Source organism: Lepisma saccharinum, chromosome 9 (genome assembly GCF_977018435.1).
Source record: "Lepisma saccharinum chromosome 9, izLepSacc3.1, whole genome shotgun sequence".
Lineage (NCBI taxonomy): Eukaryota > Metazoa > Arthropoda > Insecta > Zygentoma > Lepismatidae > Lepisma > Lepisma saccharinum.
The window spans coordinates 54,265,506-54,283,122 of NC_139237.1; the positions used below are offsets into that span (position 1 = coordinate 54,265,506).

Consider the following 17,617-nt stretch of genomic DNA (forward strand, 5'->3'; position numbering starts at 1 on the left):
AAAACCTCTTGAATCATATAAAACTTTATAAAAATAGGTGCAATTTCTCAATCGTGACGTCATGTTCATTCAAGGTCGTTTTGAATCCCTTTTGGTAGTGCTCCATCAACACCTACTTGAAACACTATCCCCACCCTCATATAATTTACGTCAGGAATAAATTTTTATTCCGGCAGTATAACATATTCCCAATTTTTATTTTTTGTTTCAAGAACTGCTTTATTTTGTAATTATGATCATATATGGTTTTTGAGTAGATATTTTAGGTATGTTTGTTGTGAAATTTAGTGATCTCTTACGTATGAGAACGTAGGGCGGAGCTTGTGCTCCACATTAGTGTTAATAGGAAGTACCCAGATTGGACGAGGCTGAGGCTAGCTTCATAAAGGACTTTCGTGTATGGTACGCCATTTTGAGTAGTGTTGGCAAAATTTCGTTTGTGAATAGTTTTCAATCCAGTTTGTAGATTATTGTGCAGATTTAAGGGCGGATTGTTATAATTGGACCTGTAGGAATGGGCGAAGAAAATAAAGCAGGCAAGTATAATGAATATGCTACTTGTAGTGTAACATATGCGTCGGAAGTGAGAATCTGCACTGATATCGATTTTAGACATAGTTCCATGTCTCCAAGTTTGGGAATGCGTACATTAGTGCGTAACTTGCAGAGACAACAATGCTCTTGTTTAAGGTTAAATAATTTCGACACGAGAATAATATCTATATTCTAGAGAGAACGTTGTGTATTGTAAGCTGTGGAGACCAGACCATTATAAAGTCCTGTAGTTATTAGGCAGAGTCTGCTCCTCCACGTATCAGAATTTATGTACGTATAATCTTAAGAGGATCCACATCCACAGACTTGTTTGCTTGCCGTAAATTTAGGATAAAAGTTTAGTCTGACATTCCAACATTCAAGCGTTGAAGTTAATGCAGGCCTACCGATTGTGGCATTCTATATCGTCATTATATACACGTGTTTTCTACATGAATCTAATTGTATACATGTCTTATAAGTACACACCAAACAACTTTTCTGGTTACTACCAGCATATTTTGTGCCCGTGACAGTGTGTGCCCACTCGAAAAATTAAGTTTTTTTCTATTGATAAATTTTGTTTCGAGTCGTGGAAACTACAAATAAAACATTTGGTCTTGGAATATGTTTTTGTGACCAATGTAAGAGATTTTTCGTATCCCGGAATTCTTTCATCATTTTTTATTCATAAAAGCCAGGGGTCCGTTGTCCCATTCTACACCCTCGATTTTGGAAAGTGTTTTTTTATATTTATTATTATAATTATTTTTTTTTATGAAAATTATGCGATTCTAATTATAAGGAACAAAAATTTGGAGTCCGGAAACAAGTATTTACGAATGTACAGCCGTTTCAAGTTGAGATATTGTCGTTTGAAATTGTAGAGTCCAAATTTCCCACCGATTCCGGACTCCGCCCCTGGGGTAATTAACTTACCGCCTCCTACCACTACCCCGCCTTTATCTATAGAGTCCCTTTTAAAGGCATGTTAGAAATTGGCCAGAGTCACCTGCTCCCAACACTATTTCTCACTGTTTTCTGCATTGACCCATGAAGATACCAAAAATGAAGGCTAAAATTAAACCTAAGAAGGTAACTTACCTCTTTTTACCAAGGCCAGGCACTGAATTGCGGGTCGAAGTTAAATTTCCAAGTCCAAAAATGAAGTAACGCCTATGTTGAAAGTCGTCGTTGCCCTTTTCCACAGAATACCACCGTCCACTCCCGTCCCATCATAAAAATAAGAAGTCTCAAATTATCCCATCCCACAAATCATTTAGAAAATACAACCCTCCCCTTTTCGGCCTGCAGTTACCAAAAATAAATAATTAATTCCAATGTCTGAAATGTCCAAACCGCCAATATATCACACAAGTAACACATCACAATCACAATCACAAATGTTCCCATTGCACAAGTCATAAGAAGAAAAATAAAAAAAATTGACTTGCACCTGTGACATGAATCCATGATCCAAAATCTTCAGACTTGCGCCTTTTGCATGAATCCATCATCCGCCATCATAGAAGCCCTGAGAAAACCTCATTGACGTTACTCAAGAATTTTTAATTTTCAGAAAAACGTAACTTTCGTAGCACGTAGATGTAAAAAATTACCTTCCGATCTATTTACAAACACTGTTTGTTATGAGGAACTAAATATTTTCACAAAAATATTTGGAATGTGCGGAAAATCGAGGGTGTAGAATGATACCCCGGAGCCAAAGCCAGTTGTATGCACACTCAAAATGCATGCAAGCAGGTGCAAATGGTAATGACACTCAAGGTATGATTGCACAATATAGAGAATGTCTCCCAATTTCGTTAATTTTTGGTATACTAACTAAATTTGCCCTTTTAATCATGAATCTGTTGTTAAAAGTGGGGGGGGGGGGTTTATGTGAAAAATTGTACACTTACGTCTATATATGTTGCCATGAACCATTCACGGATAGCCCTATGAACCATTTCTGGTTAGGTTAGGCCAGCTTAGTTAAAATTTTGTTCGTAAAACAATGCGATACAGCTTTTTAAATAAAATATTCTTAACTTACATCAGCTTTTTTCACGATTTCCAGACGTGACCCCTGCATTTTAACAACAGATTCGTGATTAGATGGCCAAATTTATTTAGTATACCAAATATTAACGAAATTGGAGATATTCTGCATTTGCTCCGACACTAAATACATCACTTCTTAACTAGTGGAAAAAAAAAGGCAAAGATTTCTGAAAGGGAAACTTAACAACATAAATTGATTAACACCATTAAATGTAACGCTCTTAATAATATAAAACAACAATTTTCTGCTTTGGTTGCAGGGATGAAAGGTGACACGGAAGTTGATGAGATAGAAACAAAACAGTCATATCAGAGAACACATTCTCCATTTCAAGAAAATGCCATTGTATGCACACACACACGTAAGGAAATTCTGACAGCATGAAACCTAATACAAAAAAGTAAAACCACCATCACTACAGTCATACTCACACAGCAAATTTACTTGCATGAACAATCACAGCATCAGCTCTAGATACCAGCTCTGTCTAGTGCACTGCAATTTTTGACACAAGGTGTAGTGCAGGTGTATACCGGTGTCAGGCTGGTGCAAGAAAATGACTGGTAACATTCAAGTTCAGAAGATTTAACAAATACCTATCTGCTGCTTTAGTTAGCTTGCACCACATTACACTGCTCCAGAACATAGTGCAAATGTTGCAGACACCAAATACGCTACTTGCCACCAAATCAACGAAGTAGACGAGTCAGTGTTACACCGTGTAACTAACTAGACGGTGTCTACTGACACAGGAGCAGTGCTACCAGCTGTCACATACTTAAATTTTTTTGTTAATAATATAAACTAAATCATGAAATGAAATAATCACATGCAACTTTCCTATTGCCCTATAAGCCATAACCACAGAACACCCCAATTTACATAATAGTGCATAATTCCCTGCATGCAAAACTTAAAATACTGATGAATTGGCAAGGACATTCTGACATGATATTGTACCACATCAACCATTCATTACTTTGCTATAACACACCTCCATCAACAAAGGACAGAAACATTCATTTGAAACAATCTTAAACCATGGAAAGTCTTGAGGAGCCATATTTAACCTACTCCTATGTGCTTGCACAAGTAGGCCTGGGTTAGGTTTGCTGCACTTAACATTATAATTTTACTTTTATTTGCTTTATGTGTGAGTTTGAGCAGGTATGTTTGATTGCTTCCTTATTCTTACATTTCCCTTTATCTCCTACATCACTTGCTGAACCTACTTTTCATGACATCATTCCTCACAAATTAGTTTTTAATGTGTGTTGTGTGTATCATGGGCATCATTAAATCAGGATAATAAACATGCCATTATAAATTTTGGTACCCTTGACCCTCTATACCCCCCTAGAGAAAGTGAAATATTTTGTTGTTTATTAACTTTTTTATGTTAACTTTTTAGTTGATTTTAGCTCACAGAAATGTGATATTGTGAAATAAAGTGTGTCTGTTACCTTAGCATGTTACTTGAATAACAACAGCATGAAGGCTTCGTGCAATTGAATCTAGCACCCAAAATGACATTCCACAACAACAACTATTTGATTATAAGGTTTGGTACCAATCGTTATTATCGATGTGTTCTTTCAATTACACAAAACATCAAAATCTGTCTATTAATATAAATTTGAACATAATTCTCGAGGGGGTACGGTGGGTAAATAACCCTTATTTTTTTCACTTGCTATCCAAATTTTAGAATCTGGAGCAATGTGATAAGAGGGGATTTTTCTTAAGCTTAAATAATATTGTAGTAACTTATGTGAGATGTAGGAACTAGGAAAATACTTAGACAATGTAACAAATGGCTTAACTATCCAAAGTTTAGAATCTTGAGCAATGTGATAAGAGTCGGGATTTTCTTAAGTTTAAATAATATTGTAACTTATGTGAGATGTAGGAACTAGGAAAATACTTCTACAATGTAAGAAATGGCTTAACAGGTAATGGAATAAATTGAATTCAATTGTCTGTAGCCACATCCCTAAATGTGCCTTCATGACACAGTGCTATGTGCATGAGGAATTTTACCTTTACGTATGTTTATGCTCTTCATTCTATTCCTTTAAAATATCTCTGTAACACATATGTAGATCAGATGTACATTATGAACTGCTGATACAACGTGAGTTCTCTAAGAATGCGAATTATTTTAATAAACTTACAGTTTAGATTAATAATGTTTTTCTCTTACAGATCGTGAAAGGGATAGGGAGAAAGATCGTAGACGCAGATCTCGCTCCAGAGAGCACAGGAAACGTTCACGATCTCGAAGCAGGGAAAGAGCAAGATCGAGATCTCGCAGCAGAGAGAGGAGGGAGAGGAAAAGAAGTAGATCAGGGTTTGTATTTTTCATTCATAAATTTATATAATCTAATGTAGGACGTATAAGCACCTTAAGACTTCAGAATTGTCTCTCTTCCAAGCTGATGGAAGTTCAGATTTCTACAGATTGTACATTTATCACTGCATAGGTCTGTGGTTTAACCTATTTTAAGATTTTGCATTATAAACCTATTTTTTGCTGGCCATAGTATTTCATATTCCAGTTGGCTTTAAAATAGTAAGCACACACGTGAGAAGGTACTGTTGAGGGATTCAACAAATTATCCTCTACTATCTTGGCATTTATCTATGATGAACCAGGACAACTATGTATCAATAGCTGTAAGTGGCCATTGCTGTGACCGAATCAGCAAGTGCTGTTGCCTCTAGTACAGGACCACCAATGGAATCTCCCTACTGTTATTGGCTGAGTCTGTGCCATAGGTGGAAAATATGATAAGTGCATGCTTCAATTTAGTGTAACTCTACTTTTGGCAGACATATTGCAACTTTTACTTTGTAGAGGTATGTTTCCTGCAAAAAGAAATAATAAAAAAACTCAGTGCTTTTTGGACTTATCAATAATACTGTATTTAGGAGAATTGAAAAAAGTCTCCCCGATGGCGCAGTGGTAGAGTCATTGCCTTGTAATCAAGGGGTCCTGGGTTTGATACCCGGTGGAGGCACATAGTTGTTCGTATTCAACTTTAAACTGAACCTCCAGTCCCAATTAGCCTTACTGTGCATCAAGTGGACTTAAAAAACACAAAAACACCAAATCACATTTTTAAAAATATCACATGCCACATGAATAGTAAATAGGTGGAAAGCAATTGTGATGTTTAGTTGGCATCAACCTTCTGCTTCTGTACTGTGCACTGTAGGTGATGTTCGAACTGACATCTGGTGAGGAAAGTGGCAAGTAATGCAAAGTTTCATCTCAATTGGTTTGATTTTGACTGCAGAGGAAAGTGACATGAAAGAGTAGAATGCTTGCTGTGCTTGCAGATTTGGACATGTTCCATATCATTGACTTACATCTCATTTTGTATGTAAATATTGCAGATGCATCTGTAATTATTGTTTTAAATTTTTTTTATAATTTTTGTTTTTCAGTTCTCGTGGCAAAGGAGAAAGGAAGTCTCGCCGTAGGAAGGCTTCTTTGTACTGGGATGTTCCTCCACCAGGGTTTGAGCATATTACACCATTGCAGTATAAAGCAATGCAAGGTAGGTACACAGTCTTCTTTAAATTTTATTTTATTGTACAGTAAAACCTCGATAAGCCGGACTTCGATTCATCCAGACAGGAAAAAAAAAAGCAGAATGCAAAGTTTTAAATGTGACTAGAAGTCAACAAGAGAACTTCTCAAAGAAAAGGCATTCAACCACTGATGAAATTCTGTTTCCTGCAGACTTTGTAGTGTACTGTATAGTTAGAGGCATATATTTTTGGTAAATAAAAAAGCAAAATTTTGGTACAAAACAGAGTCAATTTCGGGTTCAAAAGCTGTAAATAAAATGAAATTTCGCTGTTATGGCGGTGAAAAAGCACCATGTAAAATGACATTTTGGTTTTTAAAAATGTGAATGTAATACCAAATTTGATTTAAAAATTGCACTATTACACAAAATAAACATATCCCTTGTAATAGCACATTAAATCATTGCCAGAATATTAAGCTTATTCCTATATAAAGGAGTCAATTTTTCCTTCTCAAATATTTACAGCAGAATTAAACAATTTTCCGTGAATTGCATAACTCACAGGATACTTCAGACTTAAGAAAGTGTTATATCGGTATATAAACGGTAAATTTCGTGTTTAAGAGTCTATTTTGCATTTTGCAGTTCATTTCGTGACTAAACAGAGTAGGAAAATGCACCTCACACCTTTCAGAAACATGAAAAATTTACATTAGAATGTGTTATTTCACACTTCATGTTTTCGTCAAAAACAAATTATGCATGCCTCTATGTATAGTGTATTTAGGTGTATGCTCTTTAAATACACCATAATAAACGTGTTTTGTTGCTATAAATGGAGTTTTAATGCATTTTCTACTGTTCTTTTAGGTTATTTCAGTTAATCGGGACTTTTGTTAAATCGGTCAACTTATCCCCCCATTAGTCTGGATTAACGAGGTTTTACTGTATTTATTTTATACAATTTATGTACAATTTAAATATTAACCCTCCATTGATATACATGTTCCAGAGTAATGTGTTTGGTATACTGTGAGTGTGGCGCCAACATATGGATTTCATTGCTTTTTGTCATTTTTTCTAATATTTTCTTACATTCAATCATATTGAAATAATTTGCAAATATTTTGGACAAATGTATATTTAAATATAATTTAAAATCCTAACAGTAATGTAAATCCTAAGGTAATATGGTACAGACTAATAGCCTGTGACCCAGCACTTGTTTGGCACCTGTCAGGTACTTTCTGATTTCAAAACACCTACTGATTTCACCTACCTATCCAAACAAACCACGTTTATTCAGTTACTCGACTCATAGTAACTGGAACTAAAAATGCCACAATAATTAGGACTGCAAATTGAAAAATAGAGCAAATACAGTATTAGTTATCCACTAGATTCCATGCAGGTTTACTCAAGTTCACCGGTTGTAAGAAGTATGAAGCTCAATACTACAAAAGTACAAAATTACAGAGGAGTATCCAAGTATTTTGATAATTCATACAGGTATCGAAAAAGTGAAAATCCACCTTTAACGTAAATGCTATTTAGTAAACATGTAATTATGGTTGGCATTTGCACTTACTGAAATTAACTTTCTCTCCTTTGCCCTTACTTCATAAGCTATTATGTTAATCCAAATAAAATAAAATTTAACTTGTTTTTCAGTTTTGAAAAATTTTGTTCATGGTGGGTGCAGCAAACATAGTTTTAGTATTGCGAAGTTTGAAGTTCTGTATTTCGACATTGCAGTTTTAATTGTTTTTCAATTAATTTGGATATACCACTGCCTTTGCCCATCTGGGATGTGGAAATACAGAACTTCACCCCTGCAATAAAATTTCCATCATTTGTCATTAAAAGAGAAGCACTCCACCAAGATCTAGGTATCCTCATAGATTCAAAACTCACTTTCGAAAATCACATCTCAGCTGTCACAAAATAGGCAATGCCTATGCTAGTCCTACTGTACAGATTCACCGAAATCAGTAACCTGAAAACACTTTCCATTTACTTCAAAACATTTGTGTTCCCCATTTGAGAATACTGTTCACCAATCTGGAACATGGCTCCCGTACCTCCAAGATCCACAGTGTTTTCAGCTTTTTCCTCTCCATCACTTGATATAGTGTGCCAGCTCTGAGGCACCTGCCTAAGATAGACCTGCTTGTAAATCGACACATTTAATGCTCCAGAAACTTATAGATATGTTGCAAATATGAAATTATTGCATAAGATGATTAATGGAAACCTAAGATGTAGCATCCCACTCCACAAACTCTTCCTCAGAGGTGTCTAGACATAAAACACGGAGCAAGGGAACTTTCATTATTCCTTAGGCTAACAAATCAATTCAACATAATCTCAAACCAAGTACATATATTCATTTCATATTTGTCTTTTATCACCAACTTTTAAAAAAATTGTATTAAAAAAATTGTACATAAGTAATGCTATTGTGAAACTGATCTGTTTACCTGTTTTGGCTTGTTTGTTTTATTTTATTTTTTGTGTATCTTTAACACTAGTCTACTGTTTTACTGTTATTTCTTTTGGTTTAAAATGGCTTCTGTTGTACTGGAAATTTCAATAAATAAATATATATTTACATAGAAATAAAAAGCAAATCTTGTGGTGCAAACATCCTGTTCAGTGCTATGGCCTGCCAAGCATCTTTTAATTGGGTGCTTCAAGGGAGCTCTTACATAGAAAAAGGATTCAAGTAAATGCCTGGAAAACATACGTTACAATAGAAAGCAAATTTAATAATATCAGTGTTGAACATTAGTTTTGACCCATGTTTGTTTGCCTGAACAACAGAAGAAAAGAAAATCCAGAGGAATTCATATCTTACATTCTTGAAAATCGTAAATGAGCCACTTTTTTTATCTCTAAAGCAAATTGTGCTCATTCTCGGAACACTTTTTGCCTCTTTCTTTACTGAAGAATGTGTAGAAGTAAGTTTTTGAGGTCTGTGCAGTATTTCATATATCTGTACATTAAATTTTGTCTAGATTGTGATATTTGCTTGAACGATCCAAACTTGAACTTTTCCATTGAATTCATTGTTTACTCTTTGCACATGAAGTAATGTGAAGTTTGTTACATTTTCTTGAGTAATACAACAAGCTCATCTTCCATTTACCAATTATGTCATTATGGTGTCATAATTTCTGCCATCATGAAATTCATCCAAATGTATCTTTTCCAGGCGCGGCTGGCCCTATAGCACACAGGAGCAGTGAACTCCCAGTAATATACGGTAATCACCTCGAGAATGATCAGTAAACAATGTCTTTACCTTTTTACAATATTTCACTAAAATATTTACACAATAAGTAATACATTTGTGTCCGTAACATGGCAAACTCTTTTGCTGAGAAGACGAAACTGCGAGTCTGTCACCCTGGTGCAGACCCTCAGTTGAACCCCAACAGGACAGCTCGTGCCATTGTGAAAGCTCGAGTTGAGAATAGGACAAAATACATGGAAGAGGATACTGCCGAACCTTGATCTCCAAGAAACAGTCATGCGCAGTTCTCTCGCAGAAGCTGCGGCACAAGGCACCATTCTTGCTGCTTCCTTTCTTCCAGTGTTGCCCTGTGGGGTTTAAGTTTCAAGCGCACCCATTACATATTCAATCTTCTCTTCTTTGTATCATTTTTGCACCAAACTTCTTGGAATAAATGCTAGATTGTGGCAGAGAAGGATGACTAGAAATTAATTAAAACTGGAATTAAATGTAATTAATTAATATAAAAGAGATACATTACTAAAATAGCATTCAGAGGTTTTGCCTTAAAGGTGGAAACACTTTGGGTTTGCGAAAGTGAAAGAATGGCATGAAGATGTGACACTTTGTCGCATGGTGTCAATGTCTCAAGTTTGTTAGTGTGTGAAGTGCTTGGATAGTTGTTGGAAAGTATTAAATGATACTGTGAGTGAAGCAATGACCTAGGTTAGTTCATTTGATACAGTGTAGGTGTTGCTTTTCACGCAGGTAAGAAATGATCGCTAGAAATGCACATAATTAACGTAAACAAACTTCCTTGTCCGCTGAAAGAAAGTTAGAGATAAAGTGTGTGCTGGTTGACGAGCTCCAAATTTGAACAAAGCTGTCGCGTATCAATGAAAGGGTCTCTGTTTCAATTTCTAGTATTCAATTTCACATGCCATTAGTTGCCATTTCCCTTTAATAAATGTAGGACCAGTTCTGATTCATCAGCATGGATGACCGGAAGGGGAAAATTAATGTCAACCAAAAATTATATGTTACACACATATAATTTCATTTCAGTCAGTAATTTATATGGTAATTATTATAAAAGTGTTGCAGTAACTTCAGACTGAAGAGTGTTTTTTGCCCATCCTGGAAAAAAATATCTTCCTTCCCCCCTACCTGAGGATGTCCATGATTTTCCAATAAAATCCCATATTTTTTTTAATAAGGGCACAAAGTTATTGTAGTTTCAGCCATAAACTTATTCGCATGCCCCTACTATGAAACCTTATACACCCAGATAAAAAAATCTGGACAAACCTTTCAAGCCACCCCCATCCTTTTGTTTCGCAAAGGAAGTATATTTGTGGAAACTGAGTATGTGTCACATGACTTCAGTGAACCCCCAGGAAGATAATGCACCAGCCGCGCCTGATCTTTTCACATGTTTTTCCTAAGTTGTCCACTGGTGGTTGATGCATTTCTGCTATATTGTAACATGTGCAAATTGGTTCGTAATCTACTGTCTTTTGCCCTAATTTCTTGGTTATACGGTATGCGCCAAAATATACAGTACTGAAACTCGCGCACCTCGAATGTGCATGTGCGTTTGTCGATGGGTCATAGCTCCAGCTGCTCGTGTTCTCAGTAGTGAAAAGGAAGTCATAACTCGCTAATAGTGTGTATGTAGTGTTTCTTTCAGGATAAATAAACTCACAGATGACAACAATGTAATGTTAGTCTTTTAATTTCAGTACTGTATATTTTGGCGCATACTGTATTTCAAATAATGAAATTGCTGTTCCAAGTTCTATGCAATGGCGGCAGTGTTGAATTCTTTGTTTGTTTAGCTCTAGTTACAATTAATAAATTAGTATCCATGCATACCCAGATGTCATTAATGCAAAATATTTTTTTTTCATTTTAACAGCTGCAGGACAGATTCCAGCCAACATAGTAGCGGATACTCCACAGGCTGCTGTTCCTGTAGTAGGCTCAACCATTACTCGCCAAGCACGTCGGTTGTATGTAGGAAACATTCCATTTGGAGTGACTGAGGTGAGGATTTCCATCTGTCAGAAATGTAAATCTAGTGATTGTGATGAAGCAGAAAATTTGCCATTTCCAGTGTACTTACTGAGAATTTTTTAAACATATTATAATGCTAATGTGTAACATTCTCATACGATACTATTTGAAGCAATACAATGTCATTTACAACATGGCAGAAGTAAAAGTTCTGTTTGTATGTGTATTATAAATACAGTGAAACCTTGATTTTACGTTCTCAAGCTGGAAAAACTTAAAATGCGGAAAAATGTAAAATTGAGGAAATTTTTTTTATCACATTGCTATGTTGGGACTATCAAGATTGAATGTATAATGAGGGAAAACGTAGTGAATGTATAATGAGGGAAAACGTAGAATTGGGGTTCCACTGTATCCTTAGATACCACTTTTGTGATATTTAAGATTAATAGAACCACATATTTGTGGTGAATTAAATATCAAGATTTCAGAAACGTATCAAAATGCTAAGTTTTAAAAGTAGCTTTGCTACAGCTACAACTACATTTACAGCCATATGGGTATTGAAAAGAAGTCCTTACTAATTGTACTTACTATATAATAGATTCCATTATTTATTATCATTGTATCAGACATAGCAGTGTTACCTCTGAGACTTATTTTCACTGTCGTGTTTGTAACATGCCTATATAAGTGACATATCAATCAATTTTCATATCTGAGTATTACAGTTAGGATGCTACCAAGTTCATGTTTACAATAATAAACAAATTTATTTTGTTCGAATTATTTGTGTGTATACATAAACATATTTTTATTGATAATAATTAATTTATTTTTAAGAGACTAATGTGAATGATGATTTTTTGTTTACTCTTTCAAGAATGATAATTTTCATGAACATGATGGATATCCAGATAATTATAACTGAACTGATATCTGAACTGTTTAGATGTCCACAATTAAGATAAAATAATTATCCGTTAATTAAAATTTCCACTAAAAATGAGAAGGAATGTAGCTGTAGCGAAATCTTCACTACAACTACAGGAATTTTGTAGGTAGCTACAGTAGCGATGCTACAAGTAGCTTTCTACTTTTGACCACTGATTTCTGGCATAATTCTGGATCAGAAGTGGTATATAAAATAGCATTTCAGTGTTAGTACTGTATAGAATCCTAAAATTGATTTTAAAACTATACGATTTACACAGAAATAAACATTTCCTTTCTAATAGCTCATTTATGTAATTATCAGAATATTAAATTTGTTCCTGTGTGACAGTCCATATTTGCAGCAGAAATAGTCACTTGGCCATGATTTTTAATAACTTTCAGAATAATTCAAATGCCAGAAAGTGTTGTCGTACATAAACATTTCATGTGTAGGAGTTATTTTGTGACAAACCATTTAGAAATTAACATCGCAGCACAGTATGTTATTTCACATTTTGTGTTTATCACATCTCTGTATATGATATTGCTTTAATCCAGTATATGTATATTTTTTTTTTTCCAGGAAGAAATGATGGAGTTTTTCAATCAACAAATGCACTTATCTGGTTTGGCACAAGCTGCAGGAAACCCTGTATTAGCATGTCAGATCAACTTGGACAAGAACTTCGCTTTTCTGGAGGTGAGTAATTTTATTTGTAGTCCACTGCAATTACGATTTCACACAGAACAAAGCAGGATCAGTGGGGATTTGTTTCAATAGCTCGAGGAGTCCCAAAATATTCTGTTGAGGTTTTGCGTGCAAATTATTTTCCCTAGAATTATTTTGTTTCGTTTAAATTATTCCTCTTAAAATGGGCTTTCATTTTAATATATGAATTATTACATTTTGGAAAACAAATTTGTGAATGTACGGGACAGAGTTGTGAAGGCAACATGAGCATGGTGCTGAACACTTTGGCTAAGATCGAGAATGTGTGCAGCTCTACTTACTAATTAAAATGTTGCTGAAAATGTGATGTGAACTTGGAACAATGATTCCAGGTTCCCTTGGAGTGGAGTTATGAGTTTTCTACTGTCTTGTGAGTGTTTAGGGTGGAGTGGTGGCATGTGGTGGTCTGAAAATGTCTCTCTTGTATCAGGTTCACGGAATGTTAAACTATGTTTGATTTTAATTAAGTGGGGGTGATGTTGGGTAATCATTGTGGGGAAGTTTGTGACAGATTTCTTGTTTTGGATGTAGTAAGCTTTTCTGGAGATTGTGACTAGGGTGAAGGGGTATCTATGATTGACTAGGACTTGATATAGCCATAAATTGTATTTATTTAAGGGTTGGGGAGGTGTAGCAACCATGTCCAGGGTCAAGGGAGAACAAGCTTTCTCTCCTCCACACCTTAGTTCTTTTTTACGCTAAATTTAAGCAGAATGAATGAATGAACATCAAATAAATACAGTTTAATTGCAAAGCAAGTAAAAAATAGAAAAATTGAGCATGTTTTAGTTTTATCATGCATATGTAACATTTTAAAGTGTTCAGCCCAAAGTAAAATATGTATATATTCCAGTTTTAATTCATAGTACATTGTGAGTAAAGTTAACAATAGTGTGAAATGTCAGCAGTTCATATATATTGGATGCTTTCTCTTTCCAGTTCCGTTCCATTGACGAAACAACACAGGCAATGGCATTTGACGGCATCAACTTCAAAGGGCAGAGTTTGAAGATCAGAAGGCCACACGACTACCAGCCAATGCCTGGAATGTCAGAAAATCCCACCGTGAACGTGCCAGGTGAGTTTACTCTGTGTTGGAGGGCCCTTCTAGGTGCTGGAGCAGTGTTGTCAAACTTGTATTTTATGAAGTTCCATGTAAAAATCTGCTGAATATCCTCGCTAACCTAACGTAACGAAGTTGCAGTTTTTAATATTAATGCCCTGGCTATCGATGGTAGTGTGTGTTGACCATCATTATTAGCATTGACACTGCAGTTACCATCAAGTCCATGGATACATGAGTAATTTTGCCTGCACTGATATAGTGTGAAAAATTTGCAAATTTTTTGCACCTTGCCGGTATTTGAGAACCACATGTGCACGTGAAATGTTCAGCTGAAGCGCTTCATAGCTCTTGCTAATAGAACATGGAAGGGTTCAACATGAGGTTTTTTCCTGAAGATTTTTATGAGAGATATTCTATATTCTACAGAGCATTCTGTGACATTCGCTACGAGACTCGGCGGTCAGCGCCGGGCCGCTTGCCGCCAGGTCTCGTAGCGAATATCACTGAATGCTCTGTAGAATAGATATTCTATTCTATGTCACAAATGAGATACATTGCATGATATTATGCTGGTCTGCCTAAAGCCAAAGCAATACAGAACTGCACACAGTTAAAGGAAGTTTATTTCTTGTAAAATATCAAGCAGTAAACAGTATCTTCCCTACTTCTCCCAACAGATAGACATGGGGAACATAGATAAGATTAAAAACTTAAAATCAGGGAAAATTTTGGTAATGTATGGCTCAACTCGCACCATGAGGATTAAATGTACTGTGAAACCTTGATTTTACATTTTTGCACATCATAGAGTGGGAAGTTCATTGTATTGTTAATAAGTTTCGTATTTTGGAGCTGAAGGACATGTTTATTGCCCTAGCCTTTCCTCCAGGTATAGTCATCCAGTGTTCACTGTAGTATATTCTTTCTGAAATCTATCTCCATGGATTGATGCTCAGATTTGGTCATCTATATAAATTGCTTTAACCTTTAGCTGCCTGACGGTCAAAATTTCGACAGCCATATGTGAACTTGACGCCTGATGGTCGATATTTAGACCAGCAGCGCATCAATTTCTCAAAAGCTACACATGATATTTCAGTTCTGTCTTTTCTGGTCTTTAGTATACATAGCAAGGTATGACATACTCGAAGTACAAAACAATATATCCATTGTTACTGCTATTAACAAGCGAAGTTTGAAAAAATTCTTTTTTTCCCTTTGTTACCTCCAAATTTTTATGGGATAGATTTCTAAAAGTGCCTACAACTTGTAAACTACTGCATCTTTTTGAGAAAAATAAATTCTACAGACAAGGATGAGTAAAATCAACATTTTAAGCAATGTCTGACAATTGATGATTCAGGGGGGACAAGAGGACAAAGGCCCGATTGTCGAAATTTGCCCCAACCATGTGTTAGCACACTGCAGCAATTAACACGTCATTTCTTAAAAACTATAAACTGTAATTCCAAAACAAGACATCCATTGTTACTATTATTAACAAGTGTCATTTGAAAAAGCCCTTTGTTTCCCTTTTGTTACTATTTGATAAATTGAAGATGAAAGGCTATAACTGCTGAAGTACTGCATCTTTTTGAACAATTTCAATTTGAAGTGCAAGAATGAGTAAATAGCAACATTTTAAGTAATATGCAAAAATGAAGGGTCCAGGGGGGGAAGTGGGGGCAAAGGCCCAAAGTACGAAATTTTCCCTAATTAGGCAAAATTCCCAAACACCGTATTTTTTTTTCTTAGTTGCGGCACATGCATAGTTGTCACAGAGTTGTATTTTTTCGGGCTTCCCTCCAAATGTAGTCCGTCCAGTGTCCATAGGGTCGATTCTAGAAGCGAAAGTCTGGACATTGCCACTTGAGAAGCATCAGTCTGATTTCAGTTAAGCTTTGTAGGAATATACCACCACTGCATACTACATTTTTTCGTTCACTTCGGTGTATTTAGGGGCATGCCGCATGCCAACTTTTTTTAAAATTAAACTTTCTTCTTCTTTTAACACTAATTAGTGAGAGGCACAATGTATAAATTTTACCTCCGCTAAAAGCCCTGTCTTCAAGAAAGAAAACAAACAAAATCATCTGTCTTGAGTTATGATTTTTTTTTTTGTACTTCGCGGCAAGTTTGAACAGTGCACATTTGAAAATGCCCTGGCGTGAACGAAAATTCAGGCACATTGAATGTCCAGCGACTAAAGGTTAAAGTTAATTTGGACACTGCAGTAGAACAAGTCCATTGTGACGGGTGTGACATTCAGACAAATTTACATTTATTTTTTAATTATTTATTCATATTAGAAGTGTGTGCAACTTACATTATGAATATTAAAAGTATAATATAAAAATATATACACTATGAAATAAGTTTCGTGAGTATCTGTTTTGCGGAAAAACGTTTCGGGATCCTACTGTTCCCTTCTTCAGATTTTTGTCTATGCCAGAATGATCCTTACTAGCAGCGCCAATTATGTTGATATTATGTCAACTTTTTATCCTTTTTACCCTGTTTTACCTGCCACCTGAATCCTTGCCTTTATTGATGAGGAAGTACGTAATACCCACTATTTAATACAAAATGAATACGTAAAATAGTATTAAAACTTTTCAACTTACGTGAGTGAGTATATGTTAATCCGGATGACGTTTTGGAGATAAATACTTCCTCCTTCTTCAGGTCTAACTAGATATCTAGACACCGAACATGGTGTCATGTTAAATAGGATCAAAACTAAAAGACTAAAATCCAGGTGCCCACATGGCAGCCGAGGAACTCCCGTCCAGCAGTAAAGTGATGCATGTGGATAATGGTCTATATGCGCAGAGTTGGAGATTACCCCCCCCCCCCCTCTCATGGGACTGATTCCCGTCAACTGCAACGTCACGAATCTAATGAAAATTCACTTTCTTCCCCTACAACTCTCAAAACTTCGGCGGTGACAAGAAAACCCAACTTAGCGTAATTTTTACCGGCATTATCCCATTTTCTAAGGAAATGTAACCACCCCTCTTCCAAATTACCATCATCCCTATTGAGCTTATTGTTACTTCCTGTACATATATATGCTGCTTCATATATTTTCCGGTCCAATTTATTACTACTTTTTCTAATAACTTCCCTTTTTTTAATTTTATGCTTGCGCTCAATAATGTGTTCCGCAAGGCCGGTTTTTGGAACCCCTTCTCTGATATCTTTATCATGCCTCACCCCATCGGATTCGCATGCTCCTTCCCGTTTGCCCTACATATTCCCTCCTCCATTCACATACAATTTTGTAGCACCTTTGTGTTCTTCAGTGTCTTCTTTGTTCCCCCTTCCACCTTTCTTATATTCTATAAAACATTTTTCAATGATACGGAGGGCTTTCATTCCACATTTCACACCGTATCCTAAGGATGTAAGGATCATTCTGGCATAGATGAAAACCTGAAGAAGGGAACAGTAGGATCCCGAAAGGTTGTTTTTCCGCAAAACAGATACTCGCGAA

General features: G+C 35.8%; 1 protein-coding gene across 3 annotated transcripts in view; it reads left to right on the forward strand.

The window, feature by feature from the left end:
* The first annotated feature begins 385 nt into the window (after positions 1-385).
* U2af50 (U2 small nuclear riboprotein auxiliary factor 50) overlaps positions 386-17,617 on the forward strand; it is a 30,227-nt gene continuing 12,995 nt past the window's right edge. For 2 of the 3 annotated variants that reach the window (XM_083128221.1, XM_083128222.1), the window contains exons 1-7: positions 386-536; positions 4,805-4,949; positions 6,050-6,162; positions 9,353-9,403; positions 11,292-11,419; positions 12,909-13,025; positions 13,995-14,133. In XM_083128221.1, coding sequence (XP_082984347.1) covers positions 515-536; positions 4,805-4,949; positions 6,050-6,162; positions 9,353-9,403; positions 11,292-11,419; positions 12,909-13,025; positions 13,995-14,133 — 715 coding nt within the window. In that variant the 5' untranslated portion in view covers positions 386-514. The remainder of the gene's footprint in view (positions 537-4,804; positions 4,950-6,049; positions 6,163-9,352; positions 9,404-11,291; positions 11,420-12,908; positions 13,026-13,994; positions 14,134-17,617) is intronic. The other variant, XM_083128224.1, reaches the window with a different exon arrangement.